This window comes from Urocitellus parryii, chromosome 1 (genome assembly GCF_045843805.1).
Source record: "Urocitellus parryii isolate mUroPar1 chromosome 1, mUroPar1.hap1, whole genome shotgun sequence".
In the NCBI taxonomy this organism is placed as follows: Eukaryota; Metazoa; Chordata; class Mammalia; order Rodentia; family Sciuridae; genus Urocitellus; species Urocitellus parryii.
In genome coordinates this window covers 162,787,128-162,803,637 of record NC_135531.1, presented here as the reverse complement: position 1 = coordinate 162,803,637, position 16,510 = coordinate 162,787,128, and the positions used below count along the sequence as shown (strand labels likewise).

General features: G+C 37.7%; 1 protein-coding gene across 3 annotated transcripts in view; it reads left to right on the top strand.

Annotated features, from left to right (window-relative positions):
• Cpeb4 (cytoplasmic polyadenylation element binding protein 4) overlaps positions 1–16,510 on the top strand; it is a 65,645-nt gene that overhangs the window by 18,518 nt on the left and 30,617 nt on the right. For all 3 annotated transcript variants that reach the window (XM_026414798.2, XM_026414797.2, XM_026414799.2), the window contains exon 2: positions 2,246–2,327. In XM_026414798.2, coding sequence (XP_026270583.1) covers positions 2,246–2,327 — 82 coding nt within the window. The remainder of the gene's footprint in view (positions 1–2,245; positions 2,328–16,510) is intronic.

Sequence of the window (16,510 nt, the reverse complement as noted above, 5' to 3'; positions counted from 1 at the left end):
AAGCTGGTGAGAAAAGAGGAGAAGTGGGCAGGAGATCTGGGCTGTGGCCACCACTCTCAGAGCAGAGCCCTGTGTTAAGACCCCGGTCTCTCCCCCACAGAGGAACCTGTATCATTCTCATCTAATATTGTTTATATCTGAATAGAATTGTGTTCAGATGCCTCAAATCACAGGGATGAACAGTTTGCATTACAGAGCAGTCCATCTGGTAAACACTGCTGAGTGAGTGTCTGTCTACATGGTGGGGCAGGGTGAGGAGTGGCCCTGCTTCAGGGAAGCATGATAATCGTACAGGGCGTGGTATTAGAGCTGCACAAGGGAGAAATGTCAGCTTGATCAAAAATGCTCTCCTGTGAAGGATAGTAGCTATCAGTTAGAGGTTCTAGAAGTTAGCTTGGAAAATAGAAAAGGGAGATCCCAACAATTAAGCAAACAAACAATAAACTTATGAGGTGATTTTTGTTTTTTAATATTTTTTTAGTTGTAGATGGACACACAGTATCTTTATTTATTTTTATGTGGTGCTGAGGATCGAACCCAGGGCCTCACTTATGCTAGGCAAGTGCTTTACCACTGAGCTACAGCCACAGCCCTGGAGGTGAATTTTTTAAGAAGCTAAAGTTTTGAGTTATAAAGTAATATTGGGCTGGGAGGCTGTGGCAGGAGGATTGCAAGTTTGAGGCCAGACTTGGTCTCAGAATAAAAAAATTAAAAGGGCTGATGATATAGCTCAGTGGTAAAGTGACCTTGAGTTCAATCTCCAGTAACAAAAAAGAAAAAAAAGAAAGAAAGAAAGAAAAAGAAAGAAAAAGAAAAAATAATATTGGGACTGTAGCTCAGTACTAGAGTGTGCTTAGAATACCCAAGTCCCTGGGTTCACTCCCTAGCGCCAAAAATAAAGAAAGAAAAGAAATAAGCAAGAAAAGTAATGGAAGAGAAAGCAGAAGTGAAGAGAGAGTTTTATGGAACCTGCCTGTCTGTCTGCTTTGGAAGCGCCATTAATATTCTGTGTGTAGGGAGTGGGTCAGAAGCATGGATCGCTGTTTCCTCTCAGAGTTTAATATGAAAAGGTTTCCTCTCCTGCATTTAACTTACCAAGCCAGATTTTAATTTGAGTTATCTGTAGTTGTTTTCATCCTGAGGACTCCCAGAGCAGTAGGATATTTGCTATATATTTAGGAGTCCCCACCCATTCTTAAAATGTACCTGGTTGAGCCAGGGTTTCAGAGAACAACGTACCCTACACCTTTCTTCCAAGTTGACATGGTAAATAAGATTGGGATGGCCTTTGGTTTTCTCATCCAGATGCTGACTCTGATCTGTGTCTTTTATTCTTTACTTATCAGGGTAAGGGCTGGATTTTTTGGGGTCCTCCTACCTTGTGCCTAGGGGGCAGGGAGAGATGGAACCTGCTTCCACAGCTCCTCATGGTTTCCTCTTTGGAGGAAGCTTTGTGAACGTAATGAGAGCTGTCCCTGTGACCCATCATTCCAGATTGAGTTTATATTGGGGGAGGGGTGATTATATCTTTTTTTAAAACGTATTTTGTGTGTGTGTGTGTGTGTGTGTGTGTGTGTGTGTGTGTGTATGTATTTGGGGATATTGTCTATATTCTGAATGAGTTGTTAGTTTAAAAAAATCTTTAGAGAATGTAAATCATTAGAATTCAAGGACAGCCTTGGTAACATAGAAAGAGATAAATCAAGTATTTTTCTTTTCTTTCATTGAGGGTATAATGTCTTTTTCATGATTAACCAGTAATATTTTTTTTGAATATTATCTAACAGATATTTGATGACTATTAGCAAACCTTGGCTTATAAGAAAATATATCTATTCTGAGAGCACTCAGAGATGCCAGTTTAGAAGTAAGTCTTGAAACAAGTTAGAAAGCTTTGCCACATTTTACAGTCTCAAGTGGTGGAAAATATAGATTTATTTATATTTTATTTAATGTTCTTAACTGATATGGAGATTAGTTTTAATGGTTTATGCTTTATTAATAAAAATGGTGCTTTGTTGGAATACATTGTTAAAAACAAAATTACTTTCTACTGAGCTCTATGTACTTTGTGGTTTTTGATGTTTTGAAAGGATAAGTAATAACATGAAGTAATAACGTACCTGATATGGAAAGGGAGTACTTTTGCTGTTTTTTGATCTCTGTCCCATGAAGTGCAACTTGTTTTCCTCTTTTACATGTAAATGCTGTTTTAAAAAGTGGTTTGTGGTGTTTGGACTTACAGGACCGCCCCAGGACATTCGATATGCACTCCCTGGAGAGTTCACTCATTGACATAATGAGAGCTGAGAATGATTCCATTAAAGGTAAGTTGAGTTGGCAGATGCCCTTCAATAGATGAATGGATTAAAAAAATGTGGCATTCATACACCATGGAGTATTACCCAGCACTAAAAAATGACAAAATCATGGAATTTGCAGGGAAATGGATGGCACTAGAGCAGATTATGCTTAGTGAAGCTAGCCAATCCCTAAAAAAACAAATACCAAATGTCTTCTTTGATATAATGAGAGCAACTAAGAACAGAGCAGGGAGGAAGAACAGGAAGAAAAGATTAACATTAAACAGAGACATGAGATGGGAGGGAAAGGGAGAGAAAAGGGAAATTGCATGGAAATGAAGGGAGACCCTCATTGCTATACAAAATTACATATAAGAGGTTGTGAGGGGAATGGGAAAATAAACAAGGAGAGAAATGAATTACAGTAGATGGGGTAGAGAGAGAAGATGGGAGGGGAGGGGAGGGGAGGGGGGATAGTAGAGGATAGGAAAGGTAGCAGAATACAACAGTTACTAATAGGGCATTATGTAAAATTGTGGATGTATAACCAACGTGATTCTGCAATCTGCATTTGGGGTAAAAATTGGGAGTTCATAACCCACTTGAATCGAATGTATGAAATATGATATGTCAAGAGCTTTGTAATGTTGTGAACAACCAATAAAAAAAAAAAAAAGGTAAGTTGAGAAATATACTATTCTATTTTAGCAGATAGTCAGAACGTATATTATCTATTTAATCTGATGAGCATATAGCCAATATTATAAAATCATATTTTGTATCAAGTAAGTGCTCTCAATTTTATACATGAACTTTTTGTTAAAAAATCAAACATATTTGATGAGCATCTATAATAGACCCATTGTGAAACCAAATTAAGTCCTGCAAGAGGACAAATTGGTAGAAGTGGGCAGTTAGCTCAAAGCATGAACTGTACTCTTATTTATTTTTAATGTATCAGGCGAAAATCTTCTCAGGGCCCTAACTGTATATGTCTACCCACTTATGCTAGTGACTGTAAACCAGCAAGAGTCAAGTCTTGATAGGTGTTTTTTTTTTTTTTTTAATTCTTCCTAGTTGTAAATTTTTAAAAGATGGCCAATAGTTTTTACAATTAAAATAAGTTTCATAATTATTATTATTATTATTTTTTTTACGTATTATGTTTAAAAAGTAGCAGTATTCCTGCTTGGCTTCTGGTCTCAATTCTGGTACTGACCAGAAAAAACATTCAGCTTGACCAGACCTATTTCTTCACCTTTATGCTATAGGTCCTTTTATCACCTGGGAGTTTCAGCAATAAAAAGCAGATGCCAGCCCCACCCGAAATGTGGGATAGGACGTGGTGGGTTCTTTTTATTGTCAGATGCAGCATGCACCTTTGTTGGGATTTACCAGACTACATGTTCTATAAAGGCCCTTCTTCTGATTCTGTGAAAACTACTCCACAAAATAAAATAAAACATTTTTCACAAAAATCGCAGTTTACTAAAAAGTGAGAACCAAGATTTTTTGTTTGTTTTTGGTAGTACTGGGGTTGGAGCTCTGGGGCACTCTACCACCAAGCTATCCCTCCAGCCCTTTTATTATCTTATTTTGACACAGGTCTGGCTAGGTTGCCCAGGCTGGCCTTGAACTTGCAATCCCCCTATCTCAGCCTCCCAGGTCACTAGGATTACAGGCATGTGCCACTGCACCCCAGCTGCAAGTTATTTTTTTTCCTCCCAAAGAAATTTGGAGTGTTTAGTATATTGGTAACCCCACTTATTTGTTAGTTAGTTCGTTCGTTCATTCGTTCGTTCATTCATTCATTCATTCATTCATTCATTCATTCATTCATTCATGTGGCCTTTAAGAGCCTGCTTTGTGCCAGATGTGGAGGTTTGTACTAAGGACAAAGGTGGCAAAGGTGGCAAGTGGTGACAAGCCAGTTAGTTTCCCTTTGAGTTTGGTTTATCATATTACTGCTGCAGTAATATGTTTAAATATTTTAAAAAGACCAGTAGGGGTCCTTTTTTTTAAAAAAAAAAAAAGGAATGCTTTGGGGCTTCTGGAGAGATGAAAAATAATGTGTACAAAAATATGCATCCATTTCACGAGATAACTTTGAAATATTAGAACTGTTTCAAGGGTCTTTAATAATATTTTGAAGGTTCTTACTGAATGCCTCCTGGGATTCTGGAAAATGATTCTGATCCAGATGCATGCTCTATCTCTTAAGAAAGATGCCTTTTCAAACTTCGTTTTGTTCGCTGCTTTCCAGCACTCTGACTTGGGCAGTCCTTCCTCCTCTCCACGCTCGTATTCTCATCATGAAAGGTGAAGAGGGTCTGAGGCCATTTCTAGCACCAGGAAAACTGCACTTAGAAGAGTAAACTCTAGGAGGAATCTGGGTGAGGTCTGGGGTTATATGATGTCAATGTCCTGGTTTTGTACCATGGTGATGTGAGATGTTACCATTTGGGGACACCAGATAAAGGGCACGTGAGAATCTCTCTGTAGTACTTTTTTTGTAACTTGGTGAGAATCTATAATTACTTCGGAATTAAAAGTTAAGTACAAAAAAAGTAGCTGAAGGACATTCATTTATTTATTTGTTACTGGGTATTGCACCCAGGGTTGCACTACCCTTGATCTACATCTCTAGTCTTTTTAATCTTTTTTATTTTGAGACAGGGTCTCTCTAAGTTGCTAAGGCTGGCCTTGCACTACCATCCTTCTGCCTCAGCCTCTGAGTTGCTGAGATTACAGGCACACACTTCTGTGCTAGGCTCTTTTATTCCTAATGTATTTAATTTTTTTTAGCCATTTTTTTAAAGCCTCCTACATACTGGATCCTAGGAATCATAGGTAGTCAAATCATTTTTCATGGTAAGTGCCTATGGTTTTTATCAGAGAAAACACAGGCTACAAACAACAGTAGATATAATTTGTTATATGACTTTTCTAAGAAGCAAACCTCTAACTGGTACTGAAATAAATACGAAGAATTTGCACACATTATTATAGGATTAACTGTAGAATTTCCTTGGTCTATCAGTTTTAGCCAGGATATCTCAGTTTTATGTCCATCTTCTAGTTTGCTAAATGGATTATTATATAAAGTTCACTTTTATTCTGTATTCCTTTTCTAAACATATTCTCAATCAATTTTCCCTTAATTCTTTTTAGCTGATTCTATAGGGAGGAAGAATCAAAAGTTAAATGATAGAAAAAATTATGTGTGATTTATCTAGTCTGGGAACCTTAAGATTTTGTGAAATTGTGATTTATAAGAAGCAGCATGGCAGGTGGAAAAACCAGGGGTTTTGGCATCAGGTCTGGATTTAAACCACCACTCTGCCACTACATTCAGTGGTGCTCATGAGGTTAAATGATATGATGTATCTGTAAAATCCAGCACGCGCCTAGTTATAGAAGACACTCAAGAAACAATATGGCATGGCATGTTACTAAATATCTATTAAGTCTTTTTTCATGTACATCAAATGAGAAAACCAGCTTCAGTTTAAGTTTAGGTATTAAGTGTGTTTTTTTCCTTCAAAGAGCAGTAAAGAATTCATAAGTAAGGGCAGTCTTACAAAGCTAGTTTATAATTTTTAAAACCAAGATCATGAACTTGATATCATTGTAGTCTGTTACTACCAGAATGTAGTGTTGTTCAGGGAAATAGTTTATTCTTATCAAACTCTGTTCTAGGTTAGATAGTTTAAGGAATATCATGCTTATTCTTAACAGTGATTCTCTTGTGAGATTTGGTTTAAAGGTAATAAGAAAATTTGAATACCTTAACAAAATAACACTGTCTTTTTAGAATAGGTATCTAAAATCTGCCAATCCATTTTGAAAGTAAATAAATAAAATACCTCTCCCAGTGCTCTGCTTCCACTGGAACAGAAATAGAAATTGGCATTCATTCTATGAGACTAGTAGACAGCAATATATCTCTCAGAATAAAAAATGTAGAAATTGAATTAGAAGGATCATTGAGGAATTTTTTAAAACATGAAGGCAGATTTTATATTTGAGTTCATTTTATATTAATAATTTTACAAAGCATGTCATGGATAATCCCATTTATTTTTAGCTTTTATGGCAGTGCTCATAGATATGTGGTTTGTGTTTGTATTTAAATAATGAAACCTAAAATGGCTACAAAACTAAAAGTTGAATTTCTTGTTGCAGCTTAATTAATTTACATGAGCAAAAAGCCAGAAAATTGAATTTATGTTTTCCATTTTGGAAAAAAAAATCTCTCTTCATATGGTGTTTAATTTTTTTATTTTAGTCATCCACAGATAAGATACTTGATTTGCCTAGAGAACTTCCAATATTGTTTTTGATTTTGTTTTTGAATGTGTTGTTGATTCCAGCTGGCTTCCTGGAAAACTTTTATCTTTTTTTTCCCCAACAAATGTTCAGGAGGACTTTGTCTTCATTTCATAATTTATATCCATTTCTTTTAAAAAATAACTTATTCTTTAACTAATTTTCTAAGAATTTTAAAGCCACTGTCATCTTCTCACAGGGGCTTCGCTCCCTGGGGAGGAACGGGGTCTGCCCTCTCTCTTATCGCTGAGTCCTTTCTCTGGTCAGCTGGCAGGTCTCTGTGTTATTTTTATCCTGGAAATTGTGCCTTGCCTTCTCCATAACCACCGCCAGCGACAGTCCACAGACGCTTGTCCCCAGAGACTGATGTCGTTTTCTTTGCTGCACACCCAGTCTCATAAGCCCAGAGCCTGAGCTACAGGCTGATTCTGAATTCTGATCACCTGCACGGCAGCTTGCGCATTGCCGCAGTATTACTGGGCTTATCAAGAATTTTTTCCCTGGATAGAAAAATATTTTACTATCATAAATGCCCAGATGCTTATTTTGGGCTTATTTTATCTTACTGAATTTGTGGGTTTTTCTAGCCTGTGAAATGGTAGTTATTATTTAGAAATAGAGCAGCATGGAATAGATTAAAACCACATGTGAGTACATCTGTTTTTGGCCATCTGAAGCATAGGTTGGGCACGGTGAAATAAAGATTCATAAAGCAGTTGTATTCAGTTTATCCTGTAAGACAGACCTACCCCCCATGTGAAGGGAATAAAAGGATTTAGGAATAAACCAAGAAGCAGTAGCTATGGAATGGACGCAGAAGGAGATGTACTGGATAAAGAGACAAAAACAGTACTTGAAAATTATCAGATGTCAGCAGAATATACAATTCACAATTTCATAGAGTGTTTAAAATTTGATATATGAAAACAATTCAACATCCAGTTTGCTTCATTTTAGTAGAATGTCAGAATGAGACAGCAAGAACAAAGGCAATTGTCAAAACATTATAGTTGTTTTTCAGATATTAACTGAATTATGAATCAGAATATCGTCCTAATTTTCCTTTGAATATGGTAAAAATGGAGTCTTTTTTCCTCGTATTGTTTGAGAATGTATCTTGCTTTCAATTTTTGGAAGAGGGGGACTTGGCATACCCACCATATTTCCTGTGAGTTTCAGGCATTTCAGATATTTAGTTTGAATGCAGGCAATAAGGGATCACATTCAGCAATGCAGGGCAATTAGAGACTGTCTTGTCCAGATGCCTGTGTGCTCAGAAAACCAATGGTGTATGCAGAGTAGAAGTGGTGCTTGTTACGCAGCTCAACACGCCACCGCCTCACTTGCTTCATGCATTCATTTAATACACATTTATTTTAAACGTTGTCCATCTACTCCAAAAACGCTTCATGTTTAATTCCTGATTGCCGAAGATGTTGTGACCTTTCATTTTAACACAGTCTTGATGTTTTTTTCTTTCTTTGCACATTATATTTAGGGGCCCTCTCCCACTACTTTTCATTGCTGTAAAATTTGTTTGGAACAAATGCTTAAATGAGTGGGCAAAGATTCCATCTGTGCCTCTTTTCTTTGTTGCTAAGCAAAAGAATTTATAATATTCTTCTTGAAGGAAATCATGAAACTCAGTTGCAAGTTTAGTACAAAAGCTTGTTTCATTAATTTCATATAAGATTTTTTTATGTCACTATAAAAGAGTGACTGTTGGGATAATTATTTAAATTTTATATCTTTATTGTGGGGAGAGAATGAATTTAGTGCTGCTGTCTAAGAAGCAATATCTGAGAAACCTTAACTTTTTTTTGATACTCACTTCTCTCAATATTCCTGTATTCCAAATTGCCATCACTCAGTTCTCTGTGTTGGAGAAGAGACATTTATACTAATAAACAGATGTCCTAGAACAGATTTTATATGGATATGCACTTTATGTAGACTGAGAGCTCTAGAAACTTACTGAGAGTTTCAATGTATAGGATTAAATTCTTTCATTTATTTAAATTATATGTTATAAACTTGAAATAATCTGGGCATAAATAAAAATGTTAAAAATTAGAGGATCTCCTACGGAAATAGGTTCTGTTGCTTTAATATTAGAAGGATTTATTTCAAGAAGGAATGGTGTAGGGGAGCAGTATCATTCTTACAGTGTTTAAACTTTCTCTGTTTAAATGGATTTGCTGTGGCAAATTGAGAACAGATAACTCAGTACCCCAGCCACCCCCAACCTTTTTACAGGATTAGATGGCCATTTTCCTTTAGAGACATCTATGGAAGAAATGGGCAGTGCAAACCAGCCAATTTTCTTGGGATTCATAATCAGATTTCTCCTTCCAGATAAATTGCTGTTATATGGTATCAAATGTCTTCTGGCAAATCCAGGGATCTTTATATGTTAGGAGTGTTCAGGATCCAGGCTCAGCCTTCTAGCTGCCCTGCATGCCTGCCCAGATCCTTCCTGAACTGCTCACTCTTTCTTGCTCTCTTTGGGTGATACCAAGTAATTCAAAGCAGCAGAGTAGGGGAGTGGCTGAGATCTCCAGAGAGTGGAAAATTGCCTTCCTTCTAAAAGCCTCCTGGGTCATGGGGAGGGGTACATACCTAAGCGTACAATTTAAACTGGGCTATAGTTAACATGGTGTGTGGCTGTTTAGACATGAAGTGGTTTCCTTTCCTTCTGAACCTCCCTTTCCTGACCGGGGACATGGAACATCCTACACAGTCTCCTTTGCCTTTACTTGTGCAAGTAGTATGGGACCTGGGCTTTCTCCTGTTGAGGTAACTGTCCTGAGGAAGAAGAGGGCATGCTTGTGGGGCAAGATGCTTTATGTCGATGCTGGTACAGGGCCTTTCCCTAACTTGAACAGCTGCCTGCTTTCTCGTTGACTTTTGATCAGGATTTATTGGATTCCTCAGGGCCCTGTGTGGGCAGAGTTTACGAGGTGTGGACTTTGAACAGCGTGTTGTGCTTTTCCAGATTTGGGGTTGCTATTGTTTCCCTCCCCCACTCCTCTCTTTAAGGGGAGGAGGGAAAGGGAATGCCTGGGAGAGAAAAAAATGTGTTGTGTGAACGTTGATTTGCTCATCAAATTGGACTGGGATCTTCCTTGCTGTGCCTCTGAACTGAAACCAGCTCAGTTCATGCTGAGCACATCTTGTACTCTGGCCAAACCCTCATGGGCCCTGGTCCTTGTGTAACATGCCCTGAAAGTCGAAAGTAGTGATCTTCTGCCATCTGCCCTCCTCACGTTTGTGATATTTGACCCTTGTTTTTATTTGTTTTGAAAATTAAACAGGCAATTGTCATATTCATGATGTGAGTCCACAATTACTTAGGCAGTCCCTTACTTTCATCTTGAATATTGAGCAGAGGAATCCTATTTTGAATTGGTGAAGCAACTCTGATTCTTACCTGGGTGAGGAGGTGAGGGTGGAGAGGAGCTGGGGAAAACAGTGTGCTATGATTGAATTTAGTTTGATACACATTCAGGGTAGGGACTGGTAAAGTAATAAAGTAGATGTGGTAACTAAACACTTCAGAGATAACAAATCAGAAAGCAAGCAATAATCAGGTAGCAAATTAATAGATACGTTTCTTTAATGACTTGCATTGTTGCATTACGTATTGTGTATGTATGGGTGGATTTTACCAGATGGACAGACAAAAATAGTAATAGTCTCCATTTAGAAGTGAAATCTGAATAAAATTTAAGGAATAAGACTTTCAGACTTCCAGCTGTTTATCTAAGAGAAAACGGGTCCACATTTCTAGATATCCATGTTGCTTGTGCTACACACCTGATTAATTTTGAGCATAGTGTACCTTTTGATAGTGTCACTTATCTTTTTTTCTTAATGTGTTTCTGTTAAATTTTTATAAAACCATGTAGAGAGGTAATTCTTGCTTTCTCACTTGCTGGTAGCTATTGAAACAGCCCCATATACTAATATCAGCTTAATAAGCCCTTTGTCATGGTGAAGGTCTTGAGGCCTTTCTTGATCCTGTTATGTAATCCTGGACTGTGTCATTGGGTGATTTTGGGGGAGGGAAAGCTGTCATAAAAATATCCAAGGTTCTCATCACATGCAGTTTAGCAACAGGAAGAGGGAATAGTTCACACTTGTGCCTCAAAAATTATTGCTTCCTGATGATATGCATGGAATTTTTACCTGAATGCTGTATGCACTTGATTAATTTATCAGCTATCTGTGCCTGGCTTGTGAATTTCTTTTTTTCCTCGTGTTGCCTCTGTTCTCCCTCTAACAGTTTAAAAGGAGAGGAAGGGGGGAGGGGAGCCAAAACCTCAGAATAAACCCACATTGAACTTGTTGCTGCTCAGCAGTAAAGTTTGTGTAAATCAGACTTTTAAACTAATTTTAAACTAGTTACTACTCTTTGAAAAAGCTGTTGTAGTGCCCATCCTCTGCTACCTCTGGCTTCATTGTTTTGTCTAATTGGCTGGTTCTGAATTCATTCCCACACCAGTGCATTCAGATCCAAAAGCAAGGCTTTGTTTTATCCCTGGTTTTACCTGTTAACCAGTCAATTAAGAACATTAGTGGAACTCTGAAGGAAAAGCAGTTCCATAATCTCTTTGGAATCCAGTTGGGCAGATGCCAGTTGCTATACATTGGGAAAGAGAAGGAGGATTTAGCCAATTAGAGGGCCCTTTTTAGTGCTTGGGAAACCAACAATACAGCACAAGTCTTAGTTTGAAGATCAGCCATGATTAATTGAAGTATAAAGAACTTAAATCTAACTTCTACTGGCTGTAATATTCCAAATAATAAATATCTACCATAGTTGCCTAAATAGAGATATTTAAATCAGCTAGCTTGATCTCTTTATTGTAATGATCAGAAGTTGTTAACATATAATATACTTCTTGAAGTTTTAAGAAACCAAAAGAGAAACATTTGGGATTGGGTTCAAATCTGACTATGCTATCACCAGCTGTGTGGCCTGAGGTTGGTCACTTTTCTTTTCTCACCTGTAATCAGAGGGGTTGATCTCAATGAATTTTAAATTACCGTAGGCAGTTCTATATAGTCTTACATTACAAAATTCAATGTTTACCGTTTCATGACAGAGTAGCACATGTTATCATGCGAGTCTGTGTGTGGCAATATTTGATATTGAGTAGCTTGTGGAAAGCGTGTGTATAAACACAAACCAGTCAACTGAATCAGTTGAATGAAGGCTTTGCTTCTAGACTACATCTTTTCTTTTTGAGATAGGCCTAAAAACTGTTTAGGAAACAGTTATTTTCTACTTGGCCTCTTGAAACATTTCTATTCTCCATTTGTGGACCATGAGTCTCTTCAGCTATAGAAATTGTTTGATGGAGCCTGTGAACCCATTAGTGACCGAGCATTCTAGTTAGATAATTGGTATGTCACTTATGTATGTGTGATTATCTTCTAAGAGCACGAGGATGCTGATGTAATGCAGGCAGAATACATTTAAATGCGTTGTGAATTCATATTGTTCCTAAGGTTATTTCGTTAACGTTTGAGTTGTTTTGTGTTTATTTGCTGGATTGGGGATGAGGGTAGAGGTCTTCCATTGTTATCCTGGAGGGAGCCTCTATGAAATAATGTTGTTCAAAGTAGGTCTTAATAGTTACAAAGGTTACAAAATACTGTTCTAGAGATCTTCTTCAACCATTCTACTTTATATTCCTGTCATTAGAATGGTCCTCAATATCAAAAAGAACATAGCATAAAAAATGAATTTAATGGAGGAATGTTGAGGAAGTCACCCTATCCTACATTGTCATCTTCACCAAAGAACATGTTGGAGTATCATTTTTGATATCTGAGCCATCTTTTTGCCCTTTAAGGCAGAGCTATGTGTGTAGGGATATCCTGGAATTATGTAACAAGGCTGTTCCTAGGGGGGAAGATGGGGACCACTAAAACCTTCTTTAAGCCATTTGACTGAAAATATCTTACCTTATAGCCTCTTCTTATAATCCAGCTCCACAAACATTGGAGCATATTCTGTGTACCAGGTAGGTTGAAGGACACTTTAGCATTTTCGATTTTGAGGTAGACCTCCCATATGGACTGTGGTGTTAACAACCAGTGCAAGTTTCAGGGCACTTTAGGTACCATTTTGTTGATTTTTACTGAGTGTCCTTTGAGAATGATCCCTAACCTGAATCTGTACAGTAACTTTTTATTTAAATTTTATCATCTCTATTTTATAGTTGAAAACCATGAAAGCTCAGTGAGATGAAACAGGATCTATAAAGTCCTTCCCCTTTCTAGTACCTAGAGGCTGGGACAGGTACACAGGGCCTCTTGTTCCTGATTCAGTGGCTCAGGCATTGATTATTGTAGCCTTTAAGGGGGAAACAAACTTTAGAAAACTTAAACACTTCAGGCTTGTTTACTTTGACAGGGAAGACATTAACACTTCCTAGTTTCAATTTAGGAGTCTAAGGACTGAATTTATGTATTTTATCATGATGATCTGTAATAAAAGATTTGGATCTCATATTTGATGGCTTTATATATTGAAGAGAGGAGGTCAGTATAGACTCACTGAGGCGACTTTTCCAAGCTAGCTTACTCTCTGCCCTGATTCTGATTCACTGGGTCTGTCATGGGACTTAAGCATGTGTCTTCCCTGAGTGATTCAGATACACTGCTCTCCCTCCCAACCCCCCCAACCCCATTCCACTTTGGGAATATCTACAAAGTTCAAGGCTGGCCAAGGCCGTTCATACAACAAATATACATCAAGCATCTGCTCTGTTCCAGGGAGTATGTTGGGCTGTTGATGTCAAGCAGGCACTAAAAACAGGTTCCCGGCCTCGTGCAGCTTATTCTCCAAATAATTAGCAGAGATATTTGAATAGCTTGTTATTTAATTTTGAAGGCTAAGAATGAAGACTCAGACCCTGAGTGTGTATAAGAAAAATAGAGACTGAGCCTTCAGAGAGAGAGAGAGAGAGAGAGAGAGCGCGAGCGAGCAAAGAGAATTCTTGGATTAGATAAGAAATTTAAGTACAATCTTCATTAAGTTTCAAAAAGCCTTTAGACCTTATATGAAATACATGATTAGATTGATGATAGGTCTGTGTGCAGAGCCAGCTAATGACTTGGTCAATTATTTTCAGGGATTTGGATTTCATTGACCAGTTTTTTTTTTTTATGTTTATTTTTTAGTCGGACACAATACTTTTATTTTATTTATTTATATCTGGTGCTGAGGATCCAGCCCAGGGCCTCGTGCATACTAGGCAAGCACTTTACCGCTGAGCCACAACCCCAGCCCCTCATTGACCAGTTTTATGGGTATCTGCTTGTCAATGCATGGATAGTGGTCTATTTTATAAAATAATGATTATAAATAAGAAAAGCACTCTTACTTTTTTTCTTTAGTATCTGTGGTCAGTCCGAACAATGTTAATTAGATTTCTTTTAGTCTGTTCTCTCTCATCTCCAAAGGTTTCAATCACAGCCACCTAGCCAGGGGTCCAAGGGCTATCATAAGTTTGTCGTTTTTAAGTGTTCATGTCAGTAGGGAGAGCCGTTTTTGGAAAATCTTTTTTACCTTGGAGGCAGTTCTACAATTCTTTATTCAGTGGATCTTTTAAAATGTGCTTCTGAAAACACATGTGTCAGTGTTTTTGCAACCTAACTTAGAAGAACTTTAACTTATTGCATTGACTTTTTTTCCCCTGGATTATTTACAAATTTTGTGCTATCCATTGGTTGGTTTTCTACTTTTCTTTTTCACTATATTATCCATTTTTTTTTTTAAAGCTGGCTTTGGCTAGTTTTGTTTGGACCAAAATTATGCCTAGTTTTGTAGAGCTTTAAAAATTGCCATTAATCACTGGTATCATAACATCCTCTTAAGGCAAGTTATCTTGTAGCTCTGTCCTCTAAATGTGGCAGCCGAGTCAGAAGGCTCTGGCAAGGATAAAAATAGCCTCCTGCCTGCTTCTCTGCTGTTGGCTTTCCTGGCAGTAGGAAATCTTTTGAATTCCTTAATTGGGTCAGTTCCTTGCTGGCTTCTCTAGAGACATTCCCTTCTGCCTGAAATTCTGAGATGCTTTTAGATCTTACAACTTTGCACCTGTCGTGAGTTGTAGTCAATCTTTCCTTTACATGAAACCTTCCTTACTCTATAGGAATTTATTCCATCCACTTTTAATTGTAGATCACTATATATTTTTTGCCACTATTACAGTCTGTTTTTCACTGTCCTATTACAATTTAAAAATTAAATTTGAGTTCTTAGTGCAAAAAGGAAACCCTCCTTGATTTAATTAATAGGAAAAAATTTAAGTTGAATTTTCAAAATTCTCCTTTCCTAAAAATCCTTCTGGCTACTTGCTAGTTTGGCTATGATAAAAGTAAGGAGTTAGGTTTTTCTTCCTTTTTTTTTTTTTTTTTTAATTTCCTGGAGAAGAATTGTATCCCTGTTTGTAACCAAGGACACTAGCAAACTTTTCATTTCTCTGGAACTGAAAGATTCCCATATTTTCCTTTCCTTCGCCAAGGTTCCAGTTTGGGACTGACTAGCCAAGAGGAACCCTCCATCTCCTTTCTCTCACAAATGGAAAGTTATTGATTTTCTCTGGATCATAGTTAGGGAGGGGAAAGAAATTAATATTATTTAGGCACCTATTGTATCCTGGAAACTTTTCTTGCTATTCTGCAAAAAAATTATCTCAGGATTGTTTCACAACAGCTATGTGAAGTAAATAGAAATATGAACCTCTGTTTTCCTGAGATTCAATAAAGCTAAGTATTTGACACAGGTCACGAGATGAGATAAGTTTGATTCTGCCTTTCCCACTGTGTCTTTCAAGGCAGAGAGACCACCAGTTGCTGACTTTGTTTCCTTCACTCATATATTCATTAATTCATTTGACAATATTTTATTGAGCACTTTTCTCTTCTTGCTCAGGATGCAAAACTCAAAATCCATCCTCAAAGATTTTGTTGCCCTAGAGCAAGAGGTAGCTTAAAATGGATAACTTAGGTACAGTATGAAAAGTGTCAGGATTCTGTATGGAGCACTGGGGGTTATCTGAGCCCGAGCATGGGGTGGCTTGGGGCAGAGAGGACTTCCCATAGGATGTGAACCTAAGGAATTGTCTGGACAAGAGGGTGGAGGCTTGGGTTGACACATTGGAGGCAGGCAGAGGAGGGTGCTGAAGAGAGAGAGTAACCTACAAGTAGAATTTATGAACCAGGAGTTCTGAATGGCTGGATGCCTGATGTGAGAGGGGAAATGGCAGTGTGCAGAGATAGGAAAGGGCATGAATTCAAGGATTTTTATAAGCTCTGGCTTTGAAACTGAAAGCCAGATTCATGTCAGAGAGGGCTTTTGTTTGGCCTAAACTCTGTGTGTGTGCGCGTTTAATGAATTTTAAATGGCTCTTTGGGAAGAAACAAGACTCTCCAGTTGGTGTCAGTCCCAACCAGTTCTGCCTTTGTAATTTTGCATAGAAATGCCTTTATGGGAAGTTGGTTGGAGCACAGACAGATCAGGGATACAATAAACTTGCGATTTTGATTTGGGAAATTATTTTTACATTGATAGAGTAAATTACTAAAAATTATCTTCATAGCATGAAGTTACAGAACATATTGAATAAGTTTTGTTAGTTCCTATTAATATTGGTTCTGCATTTATGTAAAGTTGGTGTTTGCATCCAGTGACCTGCCATGTGTTGTCCAGATCCCCACAGCGCCATCTTGCTGCGAGTGTCAGGCAGTGTGGGTAAAAACAGCAGATGTAGAAGAGGTAGGTGGAGTGTTTTCTTTAAAAAAACATGTGTGTCTGGGTGTGATGGTACACACCTGTAATCCCAGCGACTCAGGAGGTTGAGGCA